General features: G+C 38.2%; 1 protein-coding gene across 1 annotated transcript in view; it reads left to right on the top strand.

The window, feature by feature from the left end:
- LOC124597664 overlaps nucleotides 1–24,756 on the top strand; it is a 307,295-nt gene that overhangs the window by 46,656 nt on the left and 235,883 nt on the right. Inside the window, exons 3-5 of the mRNA XM_047135951.1 lie at nucleotides 1,826–2,029; nucleotides 21,135–21,322; nucleotides 22,291–22,516. Coding sequence (XP_046991907.1) covers nucleotides 1,826–2,029; nucleotides 21,135–21,322; nucleotides 22,291–22,516 — 618 coding nt within the window. The remainder of the gene's footprint in view (nucleotides 1–1,825; nucleotides 2,030–21,134; nucleotides 21,323–22,290; nucleotides 22,517–24,756) is intronic.

The raw sequence follows: 24,756 nt of genomic DNA, 5'->3' as shown, positions 1-24,756 counted from the left end.
ACAGTGAGTGTTTGTGGTGAGTCGTTAAAATTTTCTGAATGTGCAATAGTGGAACTTTTTAATGTGTATGAAAGTGAAAGGTGAGGTCAGCCAGTCCGTAAGATGTTCTTTAATGGGACTCTAGTGTTGACTAACTGCAATGCTGTTACTTGTAGCTGTGTAACTTCATAAGAAACCACATGTTAAGAAAAGGGCTTATCTTAGATTTTAATTGTTAACATATATTGTTGTACCACAAAATATTTAATGACAAAGTACAGCCAACATTCCATTGACAATTTATTCCACTTTTTAGTAGTGGACAAGGGAAGTAATTAATTTTGGTTATCTTCTATTAATTCATAAGTACGAGGGTTGACTGAAAAGTAATGCCTCCACCTTCGTAGCTCTTAAACAGCTGGCAGCATTGGTATGCGGCAGGTACTGGCTTGTTGCGTAGCCTCTTCTCTATGGCTCCAGGTGGCGGGAATGGCTGTGTTGTTACAGTGTAAAGTATGGAACCCTGCGCAGACAATGCGATTTAAGCAACGTGCAGTCTTTGAATTCTTGACAGCAGAAGGTGTCGTCCCAAATGAGATTCATCAGAGAATGAAAGTAGTTTATGGTGATTGTGTTGATGTGAGTACTGTGCATCATTGGGCGTGTAAGTTTAAAGATGTTGATTCAGGAACATCTGACCTGCATGACAAACAAAGAGTTGGACGTCCTATGACAGCAACCACCGTGTTTCACAAGCAAAATGTTGACAGATTGATTCAGGATGATCGTCGTATCACTCAGAGAAAAATTGTGAGCACAATCAGCATTTCACAAGAATGTGTGAGTCATGTTTTCCTGCAGCATGACTGTGTCAAACCACACACTTCACATGCCACCACAGCAGAACTTCAGAGACTGACTCTCACGACCGTACAGCATCTTCCATACAGTCCAGATTTAGCACTGTCTGACTTCCATCTGTTCCTGATAATGAAAGACAATCTATGGGGACATCATTATGCTTCTGATGAAGACATTGAGCGAACGGTGAGATTGTGGTTGCGGAAACAGTGTGTTGACTTCTTTTGTGACGGCTTCAGAAAACTTGTTCATCGTTGGCAGAAATGTATCCAATTGCTGGTGATTATGTGGAAAAGTGAATATTGGTAATTAAAGATCACATTCTAAGGATTATTTCTGTATTTGATTTATTAATATATTCCCATCCGAACCCAGTTAATGAAGGTGGAGGCATTACTTGTCATTCAATACTTATGATTCGGCTGCAATTGGAAGCATATAATTTTTCTTCTTCCTCCTCCTCCTCCTCCTCCTTTCCTGTTTCTCTGTAGGTTTGGCATTGTTATGTGAATTGAGACAATGTGAGTGACAATGGATGTGCAGATGCCCATCCTGATGCCACTCCCCACCCCCTCTCCAGGACAGGATCTGTGTAGTCCATCTATTTATGTCTAGAATAAATCTCTTGTTAAAGTGGGAGAATGTTTTCTAAAAGTTTAAGTAGTGAGTAACTGAGGTGGAATGTGGGTACAGCTTGACATTTAACTAGTTGGATGTGGGAAACTGCCTAAAACCACATCCAGGCTGGCTGGATCACGATCCCTGAGTGCGCTTCAGTCTGAGGCAGGTTCATATCTCTGAATCCCAAAAGTGGTGTGTTAATGCACTCAGCTCTCCAGTTGGCTAATGAGAAGCATATATACCTGTGAAAAATTTTGCTCAAGTTTCCTGTGTTAGTAGTATTGTCTAATGTTGGATTATTATGCTCTTCAAGTGTTCATGTTCTAGTGACATATTTTATCATGTAATCTTCCTTTTCTTACAGAAATTTGCTTTTCATCTGGAAGAACTGAACCGGAATAATATCTTGCATCATGAAATAGTTCAACTTTCTCCCTTATTTCTTAAGTTGTTTGGTGATGATTTTGTAAACCACTCCAGCAGAAAAGTGAAAGTGCTTGTTGCTGCATGTATTGCATACTTGTTACCAGGATGTATTCAGATGCTCACATCTTCAGATCATTTTATGGTTTGTATTGATTGATGGTAATTTATTGATTTGTTGCAAACATATTTAGAAAAAGTGGGAACTTGTTTTTTCTTTTGATGGTGACAAATTTTCATTTAGCAATGAAAAATAATTTGTATATTAGTAACAAATTGTTTTTATGTTGCTTGTTACTTAACATACCCAGATTTATCTATGTGAAATTACTTGGAAATTAGCCCGGGAGTTGGCCCTATTTAGGGCTGAGCAATTTACATTGGTCAGTATGAAAAAGGGAAGAATTTTGATATCCTCTACCCTCAAGAGAATCCACGCTGGTACTGTGGGGCAAAGGTTATTGAACGTTAATTTTCTTTGGTCCTTGTACATACACTAATGAGATGCTAATTTCTCATAAGTACAATTGCTACAGAAATTGTTTGATAATCCCCCCAAAATATGTGAGCTGTGAAAGGAAGTTGAGTAATGATCGCGAAATGTGCCATGCTGTAACAAATAAATTTATTTCTGTAAGGACAAAATTAAAAAAAAAACAAAAAAAAAAAAAAAAAAAAAAACAGAATATTACTCACACGTTGTATAAAAATCATGAACATGGGCAAGAATTTGTGAGCAATAGACACCTTTATTCCTAGTATGACTATAGCAAATGTGGTATAGACTCTACTGTGATTTGAGGTCTGTTTATACTAACCCAGAAATTGTGTAACTCAAAACGGCAATTCACGCACATAGAAAAGCCATGGCTTTCCATGGAAACAGAGATGTGCTGACTTTGACTACTGCAGAGAGCAGCAAGGTAGCAAGTGGTGCTAATGTAGCTCAGAGTTCCCTACATGCTGGTGCCTCAACTTTTTACCAAACCTGCAGATGTATGACAGAAAGCATAGGGGAGTTATGTAGGAATTTTGCAAAAGAGGATCAGGTAGCAATAGTGGGTGGAGCAGGGAATCGTCTTGATAGGGATGGGGAATATGATGTAGGTGGTGACCTGGTAAAGATGGCTACCCAAATTGATGGCACTAATGTGCATTTTGTGCAGCTGTTTCAGTCTCATGATCGGCCTCATCTTAATTGGCTGTTAGGTGTGTTACCATGAGGCTGGAGAAGGCACTGTTGGCAGAGAGCATGGGTCACATTACAGTAGTGCCAGTTGAGTCTATCAGTAGATAAGGTTTCACTAGACTGCATCTCAGTAGGTATGGGAAGAGGAGGCTGGCAAATCTTATAGGTGACAGTGTAGTGGGTGGTGGTGGGATCACTCACAGAAAAATTCCTGTAGTAGTTGGTGTTAGTGCTGTACCTTTTTTAGATTTAAATCAGCTGGTAGGTATACCTGCTTAAAGGAAGTCCCTCTAACTAAGGAATCACCTTCAGAGTATGTGGTAAGCAAATAGAATAACTAATTCACAGGATAAAATTAAAACCATATGGTCAGTTGTGAAGGAAGTGTCTGTTAAGCAGCACAAGGTCGACGATATAAGGTCAGTCCGTAGTAAGAATATTTCTGTTACTGATAAATCAGATATATGTACAGTATTTAACAATCATTTTCTGAGCATTGCTGGCGAATTAAATAAAAATTTAGTTTCTAACAGGGACTCATATAACTCTCTTGGCAAATGCCTTTCTGAGATTGATGTCTGAAATACTCCTCTGTGATACAGACAAGGGGGAGATTAAGTAAATAATTAAATCACTGAAGACTAAGGACTCTCATGGATAAGATGGAGTGCCTAGCAGAATATTAAAGTACTGTACTGCACGTGTTAGCCCTGTATTTAGCCATATTTGTAATTTTTGCTTTAGGAATGGTCAGTTTCCTGGACGACTAAAGTACTCAGTAGTAAAGCCGCTTTATAAAAAGGGAGAAAGGGATAATGTAGACAATTTTAGACCTATTTCTATGCCATCAGTGTTTACTAAAGTTATTGAAAAGGCTGTGTATGTAAGGATAATTGATCATTTTATATCATATAATTTGCTATCGAATGTACAGTTCGGCTTTAGAAGTAGTGTAACAATTGAAAATGCTGTATTCTCTTTTCTCTGTGAGGTACTGGATGAATTAAACAAAAGATTTCGAACACTAGGCATATTTTTTGACTTACCTGAGGCATTTGATTGTATTGATTATGAAATATCACTCAAGAAGTTGGACTATTACTGAATATGGGAAGCAGCTCACAATTGGTTCAGCTCTTACTTTAACAACAGACAGCTAAAGGTCATTATTCATAGTGTTCAGAATGGCTGTGATATGGGGTCTGAGTGGAGTTTGGTCAGTTGGGGGATCAGTGTTGGGGCCACTCCTGTCTCTTATTTATATAAATGATACGCCCTCTAGTATTACAGGTAATTCTAAAATATTTCTGTTTTCTGATGGCACTAGCTTGGTAGTAAAGGATGTTGTGTGCAACATTGGCTTGGTTTCAAATAGTGCAGTGTGTGACTTAAGTTCATGGCTTGTAGAAAATAAACTAATGCTAAATCAGAGTAAGACTCAGTTTTTACATTTTCTAACATACATTCAAACAAAACCCGAAATTTTAATTTCACAGAATGGGCATATGATTAGTGAAAATACACAGTTCAAATTTTTAGGTGTTCAGATAGATAATAAACTGTCATGGAAAGCCCACATTCAGAATCTTGTTCAAAGACTTAATGCTGCCATTTTTACTATTTGAATGGTATCTGAAGTAAGTGATTGTTTGACACGCAAATTAGCCTACTTTGCTTATTTTCATTCTCTTTTGTCTAATGGTATTATATTTTGAGGTAACTCTTCCCATTCTAAAAGGTTACTTTTGGCTCAGAAATGGGCAGTTCAGTGGGGTAAGTTTGTGAACCTCTTGTCGATCCCTGTTCACTAGTGTGGGTATCTTGTCATTGGCCTCTCAATATACACACATAAAAAAAAGTTTTGTATCACCTCGGTTTCAAGAGTTCTGAAGTCTGTACAGCAAATTGGAATAGAGATGAACATAAACATCATTTCCGCCCTTTTTATTGCTCATGAAAACCACACATTACTTATCGTACCACTATACAGCGAGACCTTCAGAGGTGGTGGTCCAGATTTCTGTACACACTGGTACCTCTAATACCCAGTAGGATGTCCTTTTGCATTGATGCATGCCTATATTTGTCATGGCCTGCTATCCACAAGTTCATCAAGGCACTTTTGTTCCAGATTGTCCCACTCCTCAATGGCGATTTGGCGCAGATCCCTCAGAGTGCTTGGTGAGTCATGTTGGCCATAAACAGCTCTTTTCAATCTATCCCAGGCATGTCTGATAGGGTTCGTGTATGGAGAACATGCTGGCCACTCTAGTTGAGCAATGTTATCCTGAAGGAAGTTATTCACAAGATGTGCACGATGGGGGTGCGAATTGTTGTCCATGAAGACAATTGCCTCGCCAGTATGTTGCCGACATGGTTGCACTGTCGGTCGGAGGATGGCATTCACTTATTGTACAGCCATTACGGCGCCTTCCATGACCACCAGTGGTGTACCTCAGCCCCACATAATGCTAATATTTGCTAATTGTCCATACAAACTAACCCATATACATAAAAGCCCAGAAGATTTATTTAAAATTCATAAAAAAGAGTTACACAGTGTATTGGAAATACAATCCCCCTACTTGAAAAAACATACATTTATGTGAAATAACAGTCTTTGGCGGCAGTCTTTGCTAACAATTTACAAATCTCTGTCACAGCACAGATGTAGTTGACAGGTGCTTGAGTACATTACCCAGCACCTATGGTCTCTTGTAAGTTGACTGTTCCAGCATGATACAACCATACAGCAGTGAGGGGAGTGGACCCACCCACATCTTTCAGTTTACTCTCTAGAGTTCTCATCACATGCTTCAACAGATGGGTAACTTCCTGTCTAGCATTCACATCAAATCCTGAAACCTCGCTTCCTGAGCACAGGGTCCCGGGTTCGATTCCCGGCAGGGTCAGGGATTTTTGCCTGCCTCGAGATGACTGGGTGTTTGTGTTGTCCTCATCATTTCATCTTCATTCATGAAAGTGGTGAGTTTGGACTGAGAAAAGGTTGGGAATTTGTACGGGCACTGATAACCGCACAGTTGAGTGCCCCACAAACCAAATCATCATCATCGTCATCAAATCCTGAAACATTGTTTTGTGTACTAAATATGCTGTTCAATACCTGCTTCACATCAAACAAGATAAGCTCTCCCGGTTCATTTTCCAAAGTCAGTTATGTGGGATTTATGTCAGGCGAAATTAAAAATTGTTCACTTATGAAACTTCAATAAACAGAGTTAAATGCAATAAAAAAAAAAAAAAATGGACCAATAAGGTGTCTTACCTACGCTAAGATACTATTCCTAATTTTTGCAGCACAAATTATAAACATTGTCCCATTTCAAAATTGCAAAAGTATCTACTCATTTAGTCTTATGGCATATATGTATCAAATTCTGAATCACAAATCTATTACAGAACATAATTATATAGTGTATCATAGATTTTAACTTAGTCTATAGATAAGATGGAACTCTAGGAATCACATCATCTTACATACTAAATTCCAGACAAACAAAACACAATTATGTAGTTTTATGATTCTATAAAGAGGTTTAAATTCTGTCAATGGAGAAGATATTACTTTAGAAATTACATGATCTTACATACTAAACTCATGACAAACGAAATGCAATTAATTAGTCTTGTAAATCGACTAACGAAGCGTATATTTTCTTCTAGACTAGGGATCAGTAAGCATCCATGTTCATAGGTCTTGTCGTCAATACTAAACGTTAACTTGACGTTTTACATAATTGCTTTGCTTACCAGCAACTCCTCTTATCCTTACACATGAAGTGCACATTTCCACAAAATTCTTACTATATTGGCACTCGTCTCTAAATTGTTCAGATATCCCACAAATCAGGCTACATGTATCAATCAAACAGTTCCCTTCCCACTGATAAATCTTAATCTTGATGTGAAGACACTCAAAATCTTGATCATCATCTCTGTTATTACACACTTCATGTAAAAGATTACTTTCTATTTCATCAGATGCTGCACCCACACTGTTTTTGCAGGGTTTTATCAACTTCACTGGTATTGTAACATTACTTTGATTACTCATGTTGTCAGGTAAAGATGGAACACACTGAATGGATTCCATAGCACAACTAATATCACTTATTACAGAAGGAACACAAAAAAATGGCCACCAAGAGCTGTTGCAGGATGAATTGATTCACGGATCCAGTTATATGGCTCCTTCCGTGTATAGTGATTTTACGACTATGACGAGTAGGGCCTGAAGATGGCATCAATATAATGCCGAAACTGGTAGCACATAGAAGTTCATAAAATAAAATAAATTTCTACAATACATACGGCTGTTGGTAAATTATTGCATCAAGAACTAGAAATTTTGTCTGTTGTCTTGTATCTTCCTACAATCACTCAACTTTGACACCTTACCATACTCCGCAGTATTGTCAGCAAACAACCACAGATTGCTGCCCACGCTGTCCTCCAAATCATTTATGAATATAGAGAATAGTAGCAGTCATATCTCACTTCCCTGGGGCATTCCTGATGATTCTCTTGTCTCTGACGAATGTTTGCCATTGAGGACAATATAATGGTGTCTATAACTTAAGAAGTCTTCGAGGCAATCGCGTATCTGTGATCTTACACCATATGCTTGTACCTTCTTTAAAAGCCTGCAATGGGACACAGTGTCAAACACTTTCTGGAAATCTAGAAATGTGGAATCTGCCCGATGCCTTTCATCCATAGTTCGCAGTATATCATGTGAGAAAAGGGCAAGCTGAGTTTTGCATGAGCGATGCTTTCTGCCAAGCTGATTCGTGGATATAAGCTTCTTGGTCTCAAGAAAAATTTTTATATTGAAACTGAGACTGTGTTCAAGGATTCTGCAGCAAACCAGTGTTAGGGATATTGGTCTGTAATTTTGCAGATTCATTCTTTTGTCCTTGTTATACATGATGTCCTTTGCGCTTTTTTCCAGTCTCTTGGGAGTTTGTGCTGGGCTACAGGTTCATGATAAATGCAAGCTAAGTAAGGGGCCAGTGTCGTAGAATGCTCTTCGAAAAACCAATCTGGGATTCCATCTGGTCCTAGTGACTTGTTTGTTTTCAACTCTTTCAATTGTTTGTCTATGCCAGGGACGCTTATTACTATGTCATCTATATGTTATCCATACGTGTACTAGTTTGCTTTTTATGTTCTCCTTGCTTCGTCCCTCATGGGTTACTTGACTTCTGAGGTGGTAGACTTCTTTAACTTTGTCAATTTTGTGTTCACCAATTTTGATGTTAAGTTTCTTGCTGTTCTCATTTCTGCTACTTCTCTTGACTTCCGTCTTTTTCTGGTTTACTGTCAGTCCATATACTGTAATCATTAGACGGTTCCTTCCGTTCAGCAGATCCTGTAATTGTTTTTCACCTTCACTGAGGATAGAAATGTCATCAGTGAATCTTAATATAGATAGCCTTTCAGCCTCAATTCTCATCCTGCTCTTGAATGTTTCTTTCATTTCTAACGTTGCTTCTTTGATCTATAGATTGAAAAGTAAAGGCGAACGATTACATCCCATTCATACACCCTTTTTAATCCAAGCACTTTGTTCTTGGTCTTCCAATCATATTGCTCTTTCTTGGTTCTTGTACATATGATATATCGTCCATCTTTCCCTATATCTTACTCCTATTTTTCCCAGAACCATCTTTCCCTCTGTCTTAGTTCTATTTTTCTCAGAATTTTGAACATCTTGCGCCGTCTTACATTGTCAAATGCTTTTTGCAGATTGACAAATCCTATGAATGGTTTCTGGTTTTGCTGCAGTCTTGCTTCCATTATGCAGTGCCTCTCTGGTGCCCTTACCTTTTTAAAAGTCAAACTGTTCATCATGAAACGCACCGTCAATTTTCTTTTGCTGTCTTCTGAATTGCGTGGATAATACTTTTTTGGAAGTAAGATGTTTTGTCACCAGTTTCATGCAGTCCACATACCACCTTGAATAGTCATTTAGTTACCAGTTCTTCCAGTGATGAAATTCTGATGGGATGTTATATATCCCTTCTGCCTTATTTGATTCTAAGTCTTCAAAAGCTCGTTTAAATTCTGATTCTAACACTGGATCTCCTCTCTCTTCCATTTCGACTCCAACTTCATGTCATCAGACAAGTTCTCCCCTTCATAGAGGCTTCCAGTGTTCTTTTTCCTCCTATTTGCTCTATCATCTGCATTTAACAGTGGAATTCCCATTGTTCTCTTATTGTTACTACCCCTGCTTTTAATTTCACCAAAGATTGTTTTGACTTTTCTGTATGCTGAGTCAGTCCTCCCGACACTAAATTCTGTTCAGATTTCTGCCTATGTTCTACCTACATAGAAGAGAAATTAAAAATTTCCACTGGAAGCTGATCTTCAAGTCAGAACAAAGATAGATATGTATTGACTGTTAATTAAATAGCAATAGTGTCAATTTTTTTATTAATAATTCGTACCATTGTGTATTTTATCATTCATTGAGACTGTGTGTGAGAACTTGTAATGAGGTAGCAGATCATAATGTTACATGGTCAATGTTCCATTCATATACAGTAATTATGACATCCATAGATTTGTGTGTTTTGGAGGCATATTATGGGCTTGAAGAAATGCCTCTGTCATCAAGAGTGTATGTGTAAAGAGAGCACTGTCTATGCTTGAAACATTACTCCAGTTCTGTGCCAGGTATAAAGTAAAACTAATACACGGAACACAAGTCCCACCAAAAACAAATTATTTTTATTTATTTCTCAGCCACAATGTTATTGCACTTAGCCACCATCAGAAACACACAGTGTTGTTACAGTAAACACATAAGGAAGTGACTAAGGAAACACACACACACACACACACACACACACACACACACACACATTGTGACCGTTACAAAAAGTTCTGTCACCTCTCCTGATTCCATCTGAGAGATAGTAGGCAGGAGCTTTTGAAGGATTGCGATATAGAGCAGAGCTAAAAAAAGTGCCATGGTAAGCCAAGGGAGAAAACCACTGAGACATTTAGAAGCTTCATAGGGATACTGGTGGATTATGCTGCCAATTGTGATAATTAATGCAAGCATACTAAGATTGTTAGGAAATTAGTTAGTTAATTGTTCATGTCCCATAATCATTCTGAATGATAAATAGCAATGATGTGGAATGAGTCATTGTACATTCAAATCACAAATTAACTTGTTGGTATGGCTACATGCTGAACATTTCTAAGACGTAAAAGAAAAATACAGATATAAGTTAGTAATTTCTACCAACCATCTTCTGCACATTACAGTAATAGAAATTATTAAACATTGTTGAGGAGAAAATTTTTCATTTTGCTTTCAAATTTTACTTTACTGTCTGTCAGGAATTTTATATCACTGGGTAAATTGTCAAATATTTTAGTTGCAACACTGTGCACCCCTTCTTGCGCTAAAGACAACCTTAATGTGGAGTAATGAATGTCGTTTTTCCTTCTAGTATTGTAATTATGTAAATAATTGTTCCTTTTGAACTGCTGTGGATTATTTACAACACTCTTCATGAGGGAATAAGTATACTGTGAGGGTGAAACTCCTTAAATTGATGTGTACAAGATTATCATGGGTGAGCACCACATATTCTTCTTACAGCATATATTCTTCTTACAGCACATTTTTGAGCAATGAGGACTTTTTAAAGATGAATTACTTGCATGAAAATATGCTAAGTATGTCAACTTACTGATTTGTCTCTCCCTAAGATTTGCAATAATTCTTAGTACAAATGTGGCTGAACTAAGTTGTTTAAGGAGTTCCAAAATGTGTTTCTTCCTGTTTAAATTCTTGTTGATATGAACACTTAAGAATTTTGAAGTTTATACCCTATTATTGTTTGGAACTTCCTGGCAGATTAAAACAGTATGCCGGACCAAGACTCGAACTCGCAACCTTTGCCTTTCACGGGTAAGTGTTCTACGATCTGAGATATCCAACCACGACTCACGACCCGTCCTCACAGCTTTATTGTTTCCTTTTTGTGCGTTACACTTACCAATGGTGTAGTACCATTAGATGTGCAGAACTGAATACATTATGTCTTTTTAAAATTGAGGGTGAGATCATTTGCAGAAGACCAGTCAATGATACTTTTTAAGAACACTGTTTACCATTGCTTCTGTTCCTGTATATATGTTTGGAAAGATTACAATACTAGTGTCAACCACAAAAAGAATTAATTTTGTTTGTTGTGTATTAGATGGGAGATTGTTTAAATACATAAGGAACAATGGTGACTTTAAGATTGAGCCTTAGGGCGGGGAACCCCCATTGTGATTTCTCCCCAGTTAGGATAATGGCCCTGGACTACACCGGTTGAATTAGTAAGTACAACTTCATGCATTCTTTTGGTAAGATACGACATTATCCATTAGTTGGCTATACAATCAGTCCCAAAAACTTCAATTTATGTAGGAGGATACCATGATTCACAGAGTCAAAGGCCTTAGGCAGATCACAGAAAATACCAGCCGGCAGCCATTTTATTGTTTAATGCTTATAAAATCTGGTGAATGAATATGTAAATGGCATTCTCAGTAGAGCAACTTTTGTGAAATCTAAGCTGTGATTTGCTGAGGATATTATTGTGCTCAGGTTAGGTACTGTTCTAGGTTACACCACCTTCTAAAAAATGTTGAAAAATGATGTCAGCAGTGAAACAGGTCACTAGTTACTGACATCTCTCCTATTATATTTCTTACGGAGGGCTTCGACAACAAAAAAATGTGCAACTGGGACTAAAAAATAAATGGTATATTAGAGTTGTTTTAAATGCTTAGATTTTTCCATTGCAAATTTAGCCTTTGTGGTTTGCTAGGTCCCAACTTAAAACATCATGCTTTGTTGCTCTAAATTTCTTTGACCAAGTGACATCCTTCAGTAAGTAATTAAGCCATTAATTAGAATTATCTAAAATTGTCATAAGTAATTATAAATCTAAATAACATGCCGTTTCATGTAAATGGATTATTCCCAATGCAGGTGCATAACATTGTTTCATGATCTTTTGTATTTTCCTGAACCACCACATATTTCGTAAACTAGATTACTATCATAACCTATAGTCCATCTGAGTTAGCAAAATCTAACTGAACCGAAACGCGTGTATGCGAGTGTATACCTGTCCTTTTTTTCCCCCTAAGGTAAGTCTTTCCGCTCCCGGGATTGGAATGACTCCTTACCCTCTCCCTTAAAACCCACTTCCTTTCGTCTTCCCCCTCTCCTTCCCTCTTTCCTGATGAGGCAACAGTTTGTTGCGAAAGTTTGAATTTTGTGTGTATGTTTGTGTTTGTTTGTGTGTCTATCGACCTGCCAGCGCTTTCGTTCGGTAAGTCACCTCATCTTTGTTTTTATATATAAATCATATACATGTTTTGATATAGATCACCCAACCCCAAAATATTCAGCGCGTGAGCAATCGAGTGACAACTGTGTAACATACTTGTGCCTCAACACTTAAACTTCAGTAAAGTGTTTGATTTTGTATGAACTTCTTTTGAGCATGAGCACACTGTTTCAGTACTCTATTAATACTGTATTCAAAAAGGACTGTGATTTCATAGTGTGATAATGTTGTAAAGGCCACTGTTGTATATAGTAAAGTGGAGGTACCTACTTGCATGTAACATTTGACATAAAACTGGCTCTACTCATTGCAATGTTTACAGTGATGATAAATGTGGGGAAGGACATCTCATTTGAAAATTTATCTAGTGTACAAAATTAGTAAAATTTCTGGATGTCAGTTGATAGCTGTTCAACAAGACTTTGATCACACAGACTCGGAGGGCTTAATGGACAGTGCAGGTAGGCACTGCCGCAAAGTGACTAAGGACTCTCATTCTCAAGTACTAATTAATCTAGGTATTTAAGAGTAGTGCCTCAAGATACCTACATAGTTTCTAACAGTAATACTTGCGTTACTGTGTTAAATGTTAAACTTTATGTCTCTGAATATGTAAATTAAGACAGTTTAAAATCTTTAAATTTGATCAAATTATTAAGAGAAATTCGGAAATCAATTTTTTGCTGGCACTGAATGCCATTAGAAAGGCAACCTGCTACTGGGACTGTGCATTTTGAACCATGACGAGTGAATTTGGTTAGCTGTTTAGTAATATAGATGCATTCACCATACCTTCATGAGATTCATGATATTCTTTTAGCCACAAATATCTTAATTTCAATTGGCACAGGATGAGATTTTTGAAGGGACATGTTCATGTGTCTAAACAATGCTGAAACTGAAACCATACACACAATGTCTGGAATCTCATTGTGCCTCATGTAAAATACAGTGTAGTGCTTCGAGAATTTCTGCATAAATTCTAGAACCACTTGGTCTTCCTCCGTCTTGAACACACAATGTTTTAAATAGAAGTGTGAGAGAGATGAATCCGACCTACTGCACATTGCACGTTTGTGTGAGTGCAGATCTAAAAACAGTCACGAGCAAATTGTGGACGTGGCGGCCATCAAGTACCTGCTGTACGATCCATAGAGTTTCATTGTATGTGTAAAGAAGAACAAGGAATAGAATGAAATTTTCACACTACAGCGGAGTGTGCACTGATATGAAACTTCCTGGCAGATTAAAACTGTGTGTCAGACTGAAACTCGAACTCAGGACCTTTGCTTTTCACGGGCAAGTGCTCTACCAACTGAGCTACCCAAGCACGACTCACGCCCCTTTACAGAAGCTCTTCTGCGAGGAGCTCACGCCCCGCCCTCACAGCTTTACTTCTGCCAGTACCTCATCTCCTACCTTCCAAACTTTACAGAAGCTTTCCTGCGAGGAGAGCTTCTGTAAAGTTTGGAAGGTAGGAGATGAGGTACTGGCAGAAGTAAAGCTGTGAGGGCGGGGCATGAGTCGTGCTTGGGTAGCTCAGTTGGTAGAGCACTTGCCAGCGATAGGCAAAGGTCATGAGTTCGAGTCTCGGTCCGGCACACAGTTTTAATCTGCCAGGAAGTTTCAAGAACAAGGAATGTTTATGCATTATTCTGTGCTTTTAGTGACTGTGATGATTGTTAAGGACAGATGACGAAATGAGGTTAGACTTTCAAGTAATTCATGTGTTGGGCTTGATAGAAGCAAGACATGTTCATAAATTATGTGGTTGTTAAACCAGTGATGGAGTCTAATGTGAGACGAATCGGTTGACTTGCAAACTTCTGAATGTTTATGTGAGAAATGGTGAATTTGTTCTTTGTGGAAGTTGAAATATACCAAGACTACACTAAAAGAATTCTGCGAGTATCTAATTGTTTCATGAGTAAAGAGATAGATAGATAGATAGATAGATAGATAGAGAGAGAGAGAGAGAGAGAGAGAGAGAGAGAGAGATTATTCTTCGGAGAAGTAGATTTAGGAGATTGACGTGTCCGACTATCCAGAGAGGAAGATCAGCTGTGCATGCCAAGTAAGTCATCTAATGTGAAAGAAGTGTGAAGTTGGCAAATCAGCTCCACATCGATTCTTGGCAACGAGATTGTTGGAGCATGGCGAACATGACAGGGCTCGAAAAAACGGGAATTTTGAGAAGAAATCGAAGAAGAAGATATGATGTGTTGCCGTAGCAACCAGATATAACAAGACAAGAGAACTGTTTTGTGTAATTGGATTAAGTCCAAAAATCAAATGGAAAAATTTGTGGATGCAGCAAAAGGGAAGACGCTAGGAAGTGATAACGTTAAAAGAACAGAAAGAAGACCGCGACGTATTAGTCTAAGAAGAGATATGATGAGTATAATTAAACTACAAAGATCTGGTGGGGGGAGTATACAACTCTCTCACATATCGCGGTGACGCTGATGCAGAAACAACATCCGGTGCCACCGGCACCAGTTGCAGTTCACTCATGCTGATCTGCTTCCACAGCTGCCTACCGACACCGACACCAACACCAACGTCTGACGCCACCGGCTTGCTGTTCACCAGTGCTGACTGGCCGTTACATCCGCTTACCTACGTCGTGAGAATTCTATGCCAGAGGCGCAAAATAGAACTTTAGTACCTTAGCAAGAAGGGATACAAACAGTAGAGTGACTTTTATTGGTGTTGTGGGCGTCACTGCCAAATGTAGATGTTGGCGTGTGGTGGAGGAATGTTGGACGTGGATGGAAACTGTCAGGATGCGCCATATTAAAACGCTGCTGTGATCTTCAAGTATTTTATTATTCCCAGCTACAATGCCGCGTTCCCCACTGTCTGCGTCACAGGGTCCCATGATGCTTAGGATGCAACTTCGCTGGCTGCAAAACGGCTTGGCGCGGAAGGAATACCTCAGTGACCCATGCAATGTACTGCGGCGTGCCAGCCGTGTACAGCCACGGTGTTTTGACGACATCGGGATGCACCAGCAGCTGACTTGATGGCCTTCATCCCCGTTGCCTCAACGCCGCTCGCTGGAGCCGCAGGGTGGCCAACTGTGTGCTTCTTCGCCGTTGTGGTTAAGATCGCGGCGACAACAAGCACCTGCGATCTGACAGCCAAATCTGCGGCCATTGCCTCGGGATGCCTCCGGCATGTGTTGGGAGCCAACAAAACTGCCCGTGGTGGCAAGACGTCGCGTGACCTGCCGCTGGCTGGCTACGGACCCCGCTTTGGCCTCAGAGGGTCAAATGAGCGACCCGCTGTGGACTGGAATGCTGGTGCCCCATCTGCTGTTGGGTGTAGCTGGTGGTGTGACACGGCCCACTGTCCAGGAGAGCTGCCACACAAGAATCCCCTTGTTAGAAAACCGGCGCCTATTTATGCATGGCTGTGCGCCTCTGTTTTGCTAACGCTCCGCTCCGAGTCGTGTACTCATAACACCTAGGTTGGGCCAGTGGGCCACTTCTGCCTGTAACTTGCGCCATGCAAACCACTGAGTTTTCTCTTTTCAGCGTTCCACGGCCCTTTGGCCTCCATTCTACTTCGCAACCGCTGGTAAGCGTAACTTACTGTCAAAAGGCCCGCGCTTGGCTGTAACTTGTGCTCTCAGAAATATTGCACCAAATCTAACTTTTTCCTATGTTAAAATGGTGGTGCTGCTACAGTGTAGTGATTATACTTAGAGTTAATTCGTTAAATGATTACTAGATCTAAAACTAATAGGAATATGTATAATACACAGAGAACTGAGGAAACTTCAGAATCAGCCATGACTATGAAAGTGAGTAAGGAAGTGCCAGACCGACCTGAATTAGTAAATGTAATCAAAGCCCAAAGTGCAGATTCAGCGGCTTTAAGAAAGGAACTAAATGCAGCTTTGAATGCTCAAAGTCTTAAGTTAGATTCAGTGAATACTCAATTAAATAATAAATTGGATGTTCAGAATGAGACTTTAGGATTGTTAAGTGCTAAAGTAGATTCACAAAGTAAAGACTTTAGTAATTTATGTGAAGGTATGGGAAATTTGAAGACAGAATTCGACGCTTTAACTGCTAGAGTAGAAAATGTCAAGACAGATTTGAAAGGTGAAGTAACTAGCTCTTTAAGCAGTCACGTAACTCAACTGTTCACTTACTTTAATCAAAGACAGAATGATCAACTTCAGGATTTGACAAAGAAGTTGGAATTTGATACTGAAGATAAATGTAATAATGTAGAATCTGAACTTCGTGAGAAGTTAGGACCATTTCAAAATGTATGTAATGTTACATTTGATGCTGTAAAGTAGAGATTGCATACTTTGAAAGAAACTGTTGACAAGCAGGATGAGTAAATACAATCGCAAATTGCAGGCGTTAATACACAAGTAGTAAATGTAGAAAGGAGTTTCCAAGAGAGAATAGCTAACTCTGATACAGTAAATATAAGTAGTCTGGAGGAACCTTTTGAACAAATTATAGATTGAAAAGTTACTGGGATTATAACCTCTGGAAACATTTCGACTATTGCTTCTTCCAAACTTAATGATACTAGCAAGGTTATAGATGACATGTGGAAAGAATTCAAGCTTATCCAAAAACGTGTATCGTCACCTAATGTTGTGTTACCTAGTGAAATGGTGAGACTTTCAAACAAAATTTAACGGGAAGTACTGGTCTGCACTTGATCAAGTTAAGTTAATATCAGATCCATGGGACCCGGGCAAAGTCATGTATCCCCCAGGGACGTTAATGTTCTGTGTTAATGGGCAGAGTGACGACCATTGGATCCCAAGTTGTTTTCGGTGTTTCTTCCAAAATAGTTTCCTGCACCGAATTCCCTTCTAACCTTAAACTATTCTGTAATCTGTTCTTGAATTCTTAAACTATCCTATAATATTAGTACTGAGAAAACTGGATATGGCAACAAAATAATAATAATAATAATAACATTTCTGGAGCAACATATGGTCAAACCCAGTACAACATAACAGAAATTCACGGTGGATACAAGCAGAAACAGACCCAGAAACAGACCCATACAAGATGATACTACAAATGCCTGAAGTAATTATTTTGCAACATGAAGTCACGTGAGAAATTAATTCTACGCACAATTGGAAAGCCCCTGGAAAAGATAAAATAGCAAATTTCTGGCTAAGGAAGTTCACCTCAACACTTTCACATCTAACTAAATTATTTAACAATATAATAGAAGGAAACATTCCACGTGGGAAAAATTATATATAAAATCAAAGATGAGGTGACTTACCGAACGAAAGCGCTGGCAGGTCGATAGACACACAAACAAACACAAACATACACACAAAATTCAAGCTTTCGCAACAAACTGTTGCCTCATCAGGAAAGAGGGAAGGAGAGGGAAGACGAAAGGAAGTGGGTTTTAAGGGAGAGGGTAAGGAGTCATTCCAATCCCGGGAGCGGAAAGACTTACCTTAGGGGGAAAAAAGGACAGGTATACACTCGCACCCACGCACATATCCATCCACACATACAGACACAAGCAGACATATTTAAAGACTTTTTTTGTTTGCGGAGGGAATGTAAATAAAACTTAATGGGGTCGTTGTGGGGGTGTTGTGAGGGTGACATGGTATTAGAAGGTGGAAAGTGTAACATGAGGTGAAATGAAAATGAAAATAAAAATATATGGGGAGAGATAAAGGTGAACCGGAAAGTAACTGGGGATCTGGAATGAAAAATATGTCTGCTTGTGTCTGTATGTGTGGATGGATATGTGCGTGGGTGCGAGTGTATACCTGTCCTTTTTTCCCCCTAAGGTAAGTCTTTCCGCTCCCGGGATTGGAATGACTCCTTACCCTCTCCCTTAAAACCCACTTCCTTTCGTCTTCCCCTCTCCTTCCCTCTTTCCTGATGAGGCAACAGTTTGTTGCGAAAGCTTGAATTTTGTGTGTATGTTTGTGTTTGTTTGTGTGTCTATCGACCTGCCAGCGCTTTCGTTCGGTAAGTCACCTCATCTTTGATTTTATATATAAATTATTTAACAGTTACATTGCAGACCCATACACAGTCCCTGATACTTACACAAGGAATAATTTATCTGAAACCTAAAGATCAAGCAGACAGAGCAAACCCAGCAAAATATCACCCCATAACATGCCTACCAACAATATACAAAATATTAACTTCAGTCATTACACAGAAATTAATGACACATACAACACAGAACAAAATTATAAATGAAGAACAAAAAGGCTGCTGCAAAGGAGCACGAGGATGTAAAGAGCAACTGATAATAGATGCAGAGGTGATGTATCAAGGTAAAACTAAACAAAGGTCGCTACACTATGCATACGTTGATTACCAAAAAGCTTTTGATAGTGTACCCCACTCATGGTTACTAAAGATATATAAAGTAGATCCTAAATTGATACAGTTCCTAAACATAGTAATGAAAAATGGGAAAACCACACTTAACATCCAAACAAATTCAAATATCACATCACAGCCAATACAGATTATGCGTGGAATATACCAAGGAGACTCACTAAGTCCTTTCTGGTTCTGCCTTGCTCTGAACCCACTATCCAACATGCTAAATAATACAAATCATGGATACAATATTACTGGAACATACCAACACAAAATCACACATTTGCTATACATGGATGATCTAAAACTACTGGCAGCAACAAATCAACTCAACCAATTACTAAAGCTAACAGAAGTATTCAGCAATGATATAAATATGGATTTCGGAACAGACAGATGTAAGAAAAATAGCGTAGTCAAGGGAAAACACACTAAACAAGAAGATTACTTATTGGATAACCACAGCGACTGCATAGAAGTGATGGAAAAAACAGATGCCTATAAATATCTAGGATACAGGCAAAAAATAGGAATAGATAATACAAATATTAAAGAAGAACTAAAAGAAAAAATATACAAAGACTAACAAAAATACTGAAAACAGAATTGACAGCAAGAAACAAGACAAAAGCTACAAATACTTATGCTATACCAATATTGACCTATTCATTTAGAGCAGTGAAATGGAGTAACACAAAACTGAAGCACTCAGTACACTTATACGATCACAATGCCACAAATATAGAATACATCACATACATTCAGCAACAGAAAGATTCACATTAAGCAGAAAGGAAGGAGGAAAAGGATTTATCGACATAAAAAACCTAAATTATGGACAGGTAGACAATTTAAGAAAATTCTTTATAGAATGAGCAGAAACTAGCAAAATATGCAAAGCAATCACTCATATAAATACATCGGCTACACCACTGCAGTTTCATAACCACTTCTACAACCCTTTAGATCACATAACATCAACAGATACGAAGAAAGTAAATTGGAAAAAGAAAACACTACATGGCAAGCACCCGTATCATCTAACACAGCCACACATCGACCAAGACGCATCCAACACATTGCTAAGAAAAGGCAATATATACAGTGAGATGGAAGGATTCATGATTGCAATACAGGATCAAACAATAAGCACCAGATATTACAGCAAGCATATTATTATAGATCCCAATACGACAACAGATAAATGCAGACTTTGCAAACAACAAATAGAAACAGTAGATCACATCACAAGCGGATGTACAATACTAGCTAATACAGAATACACCAGAAGACATGACAATGTAGCAAAAATAATACATCAACAACTTGCCATACAACATAAACTAATAAAACAACACGTTCCCACATACAAGTATGCACAACAAAATGTATTGGAGAATGATGAATACAAATTATACTGGAACAGTACCACTATAACAGATAAAACAACACCACATAACAAACCTGACATCATACTCACCAATAAAAAGAAGAAATTAACACAACTAATCAAAATATCCATACCCAATACAACAAATATACAGAAGAAAACAGGAGAAAAAATTGAAAAATACACCCAACTGGCTGAGAAAGTCAAGGACATGTGGCATCAGGATAAAGTTGACATTATACCAATTATACTATCAACTACAGGAGTCATCCCACAAAATATCCACCAGTACATCAATGCAATACAGCTACATGCAAATGTATATATACAACTACAGAAATCTGTAATTATTGATACATGTTCAATTACCCGAAAGTTCCTAAATACAATGTAACATATACCGTACAGTTAAAAGGGAGTCACACTTGATCAAGGTCCGCGTCACTTTCCATTTTTAACCAGACATAACGTCTGAGAAAGGAAAGAAATGATAATAATAATAAAAGAATTTAAGAGAATCACAGATAAACAGTGATCTCTAGATGAAATGAACATAATAGAATTTTATATTATATGGTACAGATCTTTGAGTGAACAGTCATTTGAGAAATAATGGAAAAAGTTTTTGGATCGTATTTATACATTAACTTTATTAACACTACATTATAATTTTTTAACTAAAAATGTTTGACTTATTCTTCCCCAAATTTATGTTGATGCTAGATGCAACACTTAAATTCTGAAGAGTGTACAGTTGACAACTTACAGAAGTTATTTGGGAAACTATGCACATTGTTGATAAAAATTAAGAACTTTTAACATTCTTTTTATAAAATTATTTCCAGCCAGCATCATTTTTTAAATGGATCTACACTTGTTAAGTTGCACTTTTGGTTTTAAAAGTGTTTATTTTTCTTTAGGCTGTGCTGTCATTTCTTGGCGAACAATTGGACATTCTACATCACAGCGAAGCACCTGAATTTGAACATGCATTCCATATCCTAGAAATTTTGTATAGTATGGAAACAACATATATTTCATGTCTTTCATCAGTACAAAAGAACTCATTCTGCAAGTGGATGTTGCAGAAATGTTTCAGTTTGGCAAAGTAAGTATATCTTCATACATACAAAAACAAGTGTATGAGGTGTGTCCAAAAAGAAACCGAACTTTTGAAATACTGCACCAACCAGTAGGAGAGTGTACTGTGGCTACTGATGACATTTAGCAGCAGGTTTAAACTGTTTGCTGGGTGTGCATATGCGCGTGTAGGTTTTGCTACAAACTTGGGAAAACTTTCGCAGAGATATTTCAATTGTTTTCTGAAATGAAGGTGCACTCATCGCAGTGAGTGGATAAAGGGCCCCTTGTCCAAAAATATGTGCAGATGAGTCGGTCCAAGACCATGCTCATGTTTTTTGTTACCAAGGCATTGTCCATCAGGAATTTGTACACATGGTCAGATGGTAAACGAGGCAGTCCACCAGCGAATCCTAGTGCACTGGGATGCTTTCTGCAGATTTGGAAGTTGCATCATGACAATGCGCTGGGTCAAGTGCCACTCCTTGTCCATAGCTGTAAAGTAAAACATCACATTCCCGTGTTCTCCAGACCTAGTCCAGCAGACTTTTTCCTGTTCCCCAAACTGAAAACAATGTTGAAAGATTGTTGTTTCCAAACCATGGATGAGATTCAGGACGATGTGACAAGAGCCCTATGCACCATCCTAGAAATTGCATTCCAGGAGGATTTCCAAAAGTGGAAGAAGCGATGGGAATAGTATATTGCCAGTAGGTGGGACTATTTGGAAGGGGGGGGGGGGGAGGAGGCAGTGCTTAAAATGTTGTATAACAATCAATAAAGGTGGTGGTGTAGCAAAAGTTCAATTTCGTTTTGAACAAACCTCATTCAATATGAACAATGATGAAATAATCCTGTAATGGTACTAGGTGCACGTGGCATTCCCCTCACCTTCTTATTAGATTTTGCTGGATGTTCATGTGTTTATATATTGTTTGAATTATGATGATAAAGTGGCATTTTTGATTTTAATTCCACAATTTTTATCATATTCAGCATTAATGGTGATGGAGCTTCAAAGCAGTTACACAGATTGCTGCTGAAGATCAGTCAGAAGCTTGTAACTTGCATGATAAATGAAGGAAGTTTCTCAAAAGAATGTCTTCACTACATCCTTGTGGCTCTTTTGGAAGAGACTGAGCCTGATAGCAGTGGCAGTTATAACCTAGCAAAAGAATTATTATTTGCCAATAGACGCTACTTGGAAACGCAGATACGGAATGTGAGTGTACCACCTGTTAACCTCTATGGAAGGACAATTTCAGCTATTGAAAAAGTGAGAGTTAGTGTAATCTGACATTACTTCCTTGTCAGAGAAATCACAGGGATGCCCCTGTTTTATTCTCACTATGTTATCATACATTTAGTAACAGGATATGTGAAATGTATTGCTTGTTCCAAATTTTTAAAGTCAAAATTACACAGTGACAGGAGCCTAAGCTGAGTACTTTGAGATCAGGAAATAGCAGTTGACAGTGAAAACTTCGTTTTGTATTGTCATTGTGGGGTTACTGCATTTTACTTTGGCCGTGCTGATCACGCAGTACTCCCATATAGTTCTTGAACTGTAGTACACCCCAAAACAATTGGCTACCCACTCTACAGTAGACTTGAAGTTCTCGTTGACAAATTACTTTATTGTTGAACTTCGTTACAAAACATTTGATGTCTCATAAGATGCTATCATAAAGGGTTTATCCAGAGACTTCAGATAAAAGACTGCCTAATTATACATCCAAGATTGATATTATTTTCTTCATCATTGTTAACTTTGGGTTTCATGGAATCTTCTATCTGGCATATTCCTTGAAGCTCCAGTTGACGAAGATGTCTCTCTGCTGCACTTCCTCTGATGACGTAAAATTGGCTGCTGTGTCCTAACACCACCAATAGCCAAATGAATGCCTCAGACAGAAGATGCACAAATACAAGGTCTGGCAAATGTGTTCGCTACATAAATAAATAAAACAAGAGTTTAGCAGATATGTTATTTAACATCATTAAATACAAGAGTAATGCTATACTTTTACTTATTGACACACAACATCAAGGGACAGAAATTTTATGGTGGTAACATTTGCACCTATTTTCAGGTCCTGTTAGCCTCAAAATTTCTGCAACCTTTCGCCTGCTGTCTTTATGAATGAGTGAATGTAATTGACTTCTGTATATCAAACAATGGAAAATCCGCGATGGAATGTAACAATATTATGAAAAGAATAGTTGCTACTCACCATATAGTAGAGATGCTGAGAGTCGCAGGTAGGCACAACAAAAATACTGTCACAAAATAATCTTTCGGCCAACAAGGCCTTTGTCACGACCCCCCCCCCCCCCCCTCTCTCTAACACAAACACAACTCACACATACAAGACTATAGTCTCTTGCAGCTGAAGCCAGACTACAAACAGCAGCATATGATGAGAGGGGCAACTGGGTTGGGGTAAGGAGGAGGCTGGGGTGGGGAAGGGGAGGGATTGCAGGGTAAGGGTGGGGAAAGATAAAGTAGTGTTACTTAAACATCAATATCTGATACATATAATATTATCGATACTGTTTTTAAAAACTTCAGCATGTTGATTAACTTTCAATTGTTCTGTGCAAGTATTTCAGATGTAAAAATAGCTTCCTAAGAAATTTTTTATTGTTTGAAGACAATGCAAGATATGAGAATGTTGTTTTATAAAAAGTAAGGTATTTAAATTCGTTGTTTTAGTCTGTTGTTTAAAATACGACACTACAGGATATGCAAACTTTGTTTTATAAAAAGTGAAGCATTTGAATTCTTCTCCTTTAGTCTCCTGAGTTTTTCATTAATTATTTTTGCTGCCTTGGAGAAAACCGTCTCTGCAGGAACTGAAGTCACTGAACAGCACAAATATTTAGTGGCAATTACATGCAACATACTATTACATTTTACCCAATAACTAATAGACAAGTGTGCTTCTCTATTACAGACTTTTCAAAATGTTGACATAGGTCAATTGTGGAATCACTGACTATTGCAACGACATCAGTGTTACACTATTGCTGATTAGACAGAAAAAGTAGATGATCCGATTTCAAACTGGTAGGCGTATCGGTCAACATATTAGCACGCTCATGGATGCATCTGTTTCAGGTATTATTCTTGGTGTTGATGTGATGATAACAGCATACTCGTTCTGAAGTAACTGTGCAGCATTGTCTGTCTCTTGAAATTTCCTGAAACCAAGTTATTTAAACCTAGGATCTAATAATGTTGCAAGCATATTAACAGTCTGTGTGTTAAATGGTTTCAGTCTGTCATTTATTGATTTAATCAAGGAATCAAGAACACTTCATTCTTCATTAGTTGTTAAGGTGCTTTCCAAGTCTGATAACTTTGCAGGAATACCTTGTATAAGAGGTATAACTAAGGAAGCAGTTATAATGATACTGTTTTCCCCAAGATTTTAATGAAGTGACTGATACCACCTTTTT

Source organism: Schistocerca americana, chromosome 1 (assembly GCF_021461395.2).
Source record: "Schistocerca americana isolate TAMUIC-IGC-003095 chromosome 1, iqSchAmer2.1, whole genome shotgun sequence".
NCBI classification, from domain to species: domain Eukaryota; kingdom Metazoa; phylum Arthropoda; class Insecta; order Orthoptera; family Acrididae; genus Schistocerca; species Schistocerca americana.
This window is presented reverse-complemented; position numbering and strand designations above follow the sequence as displayed.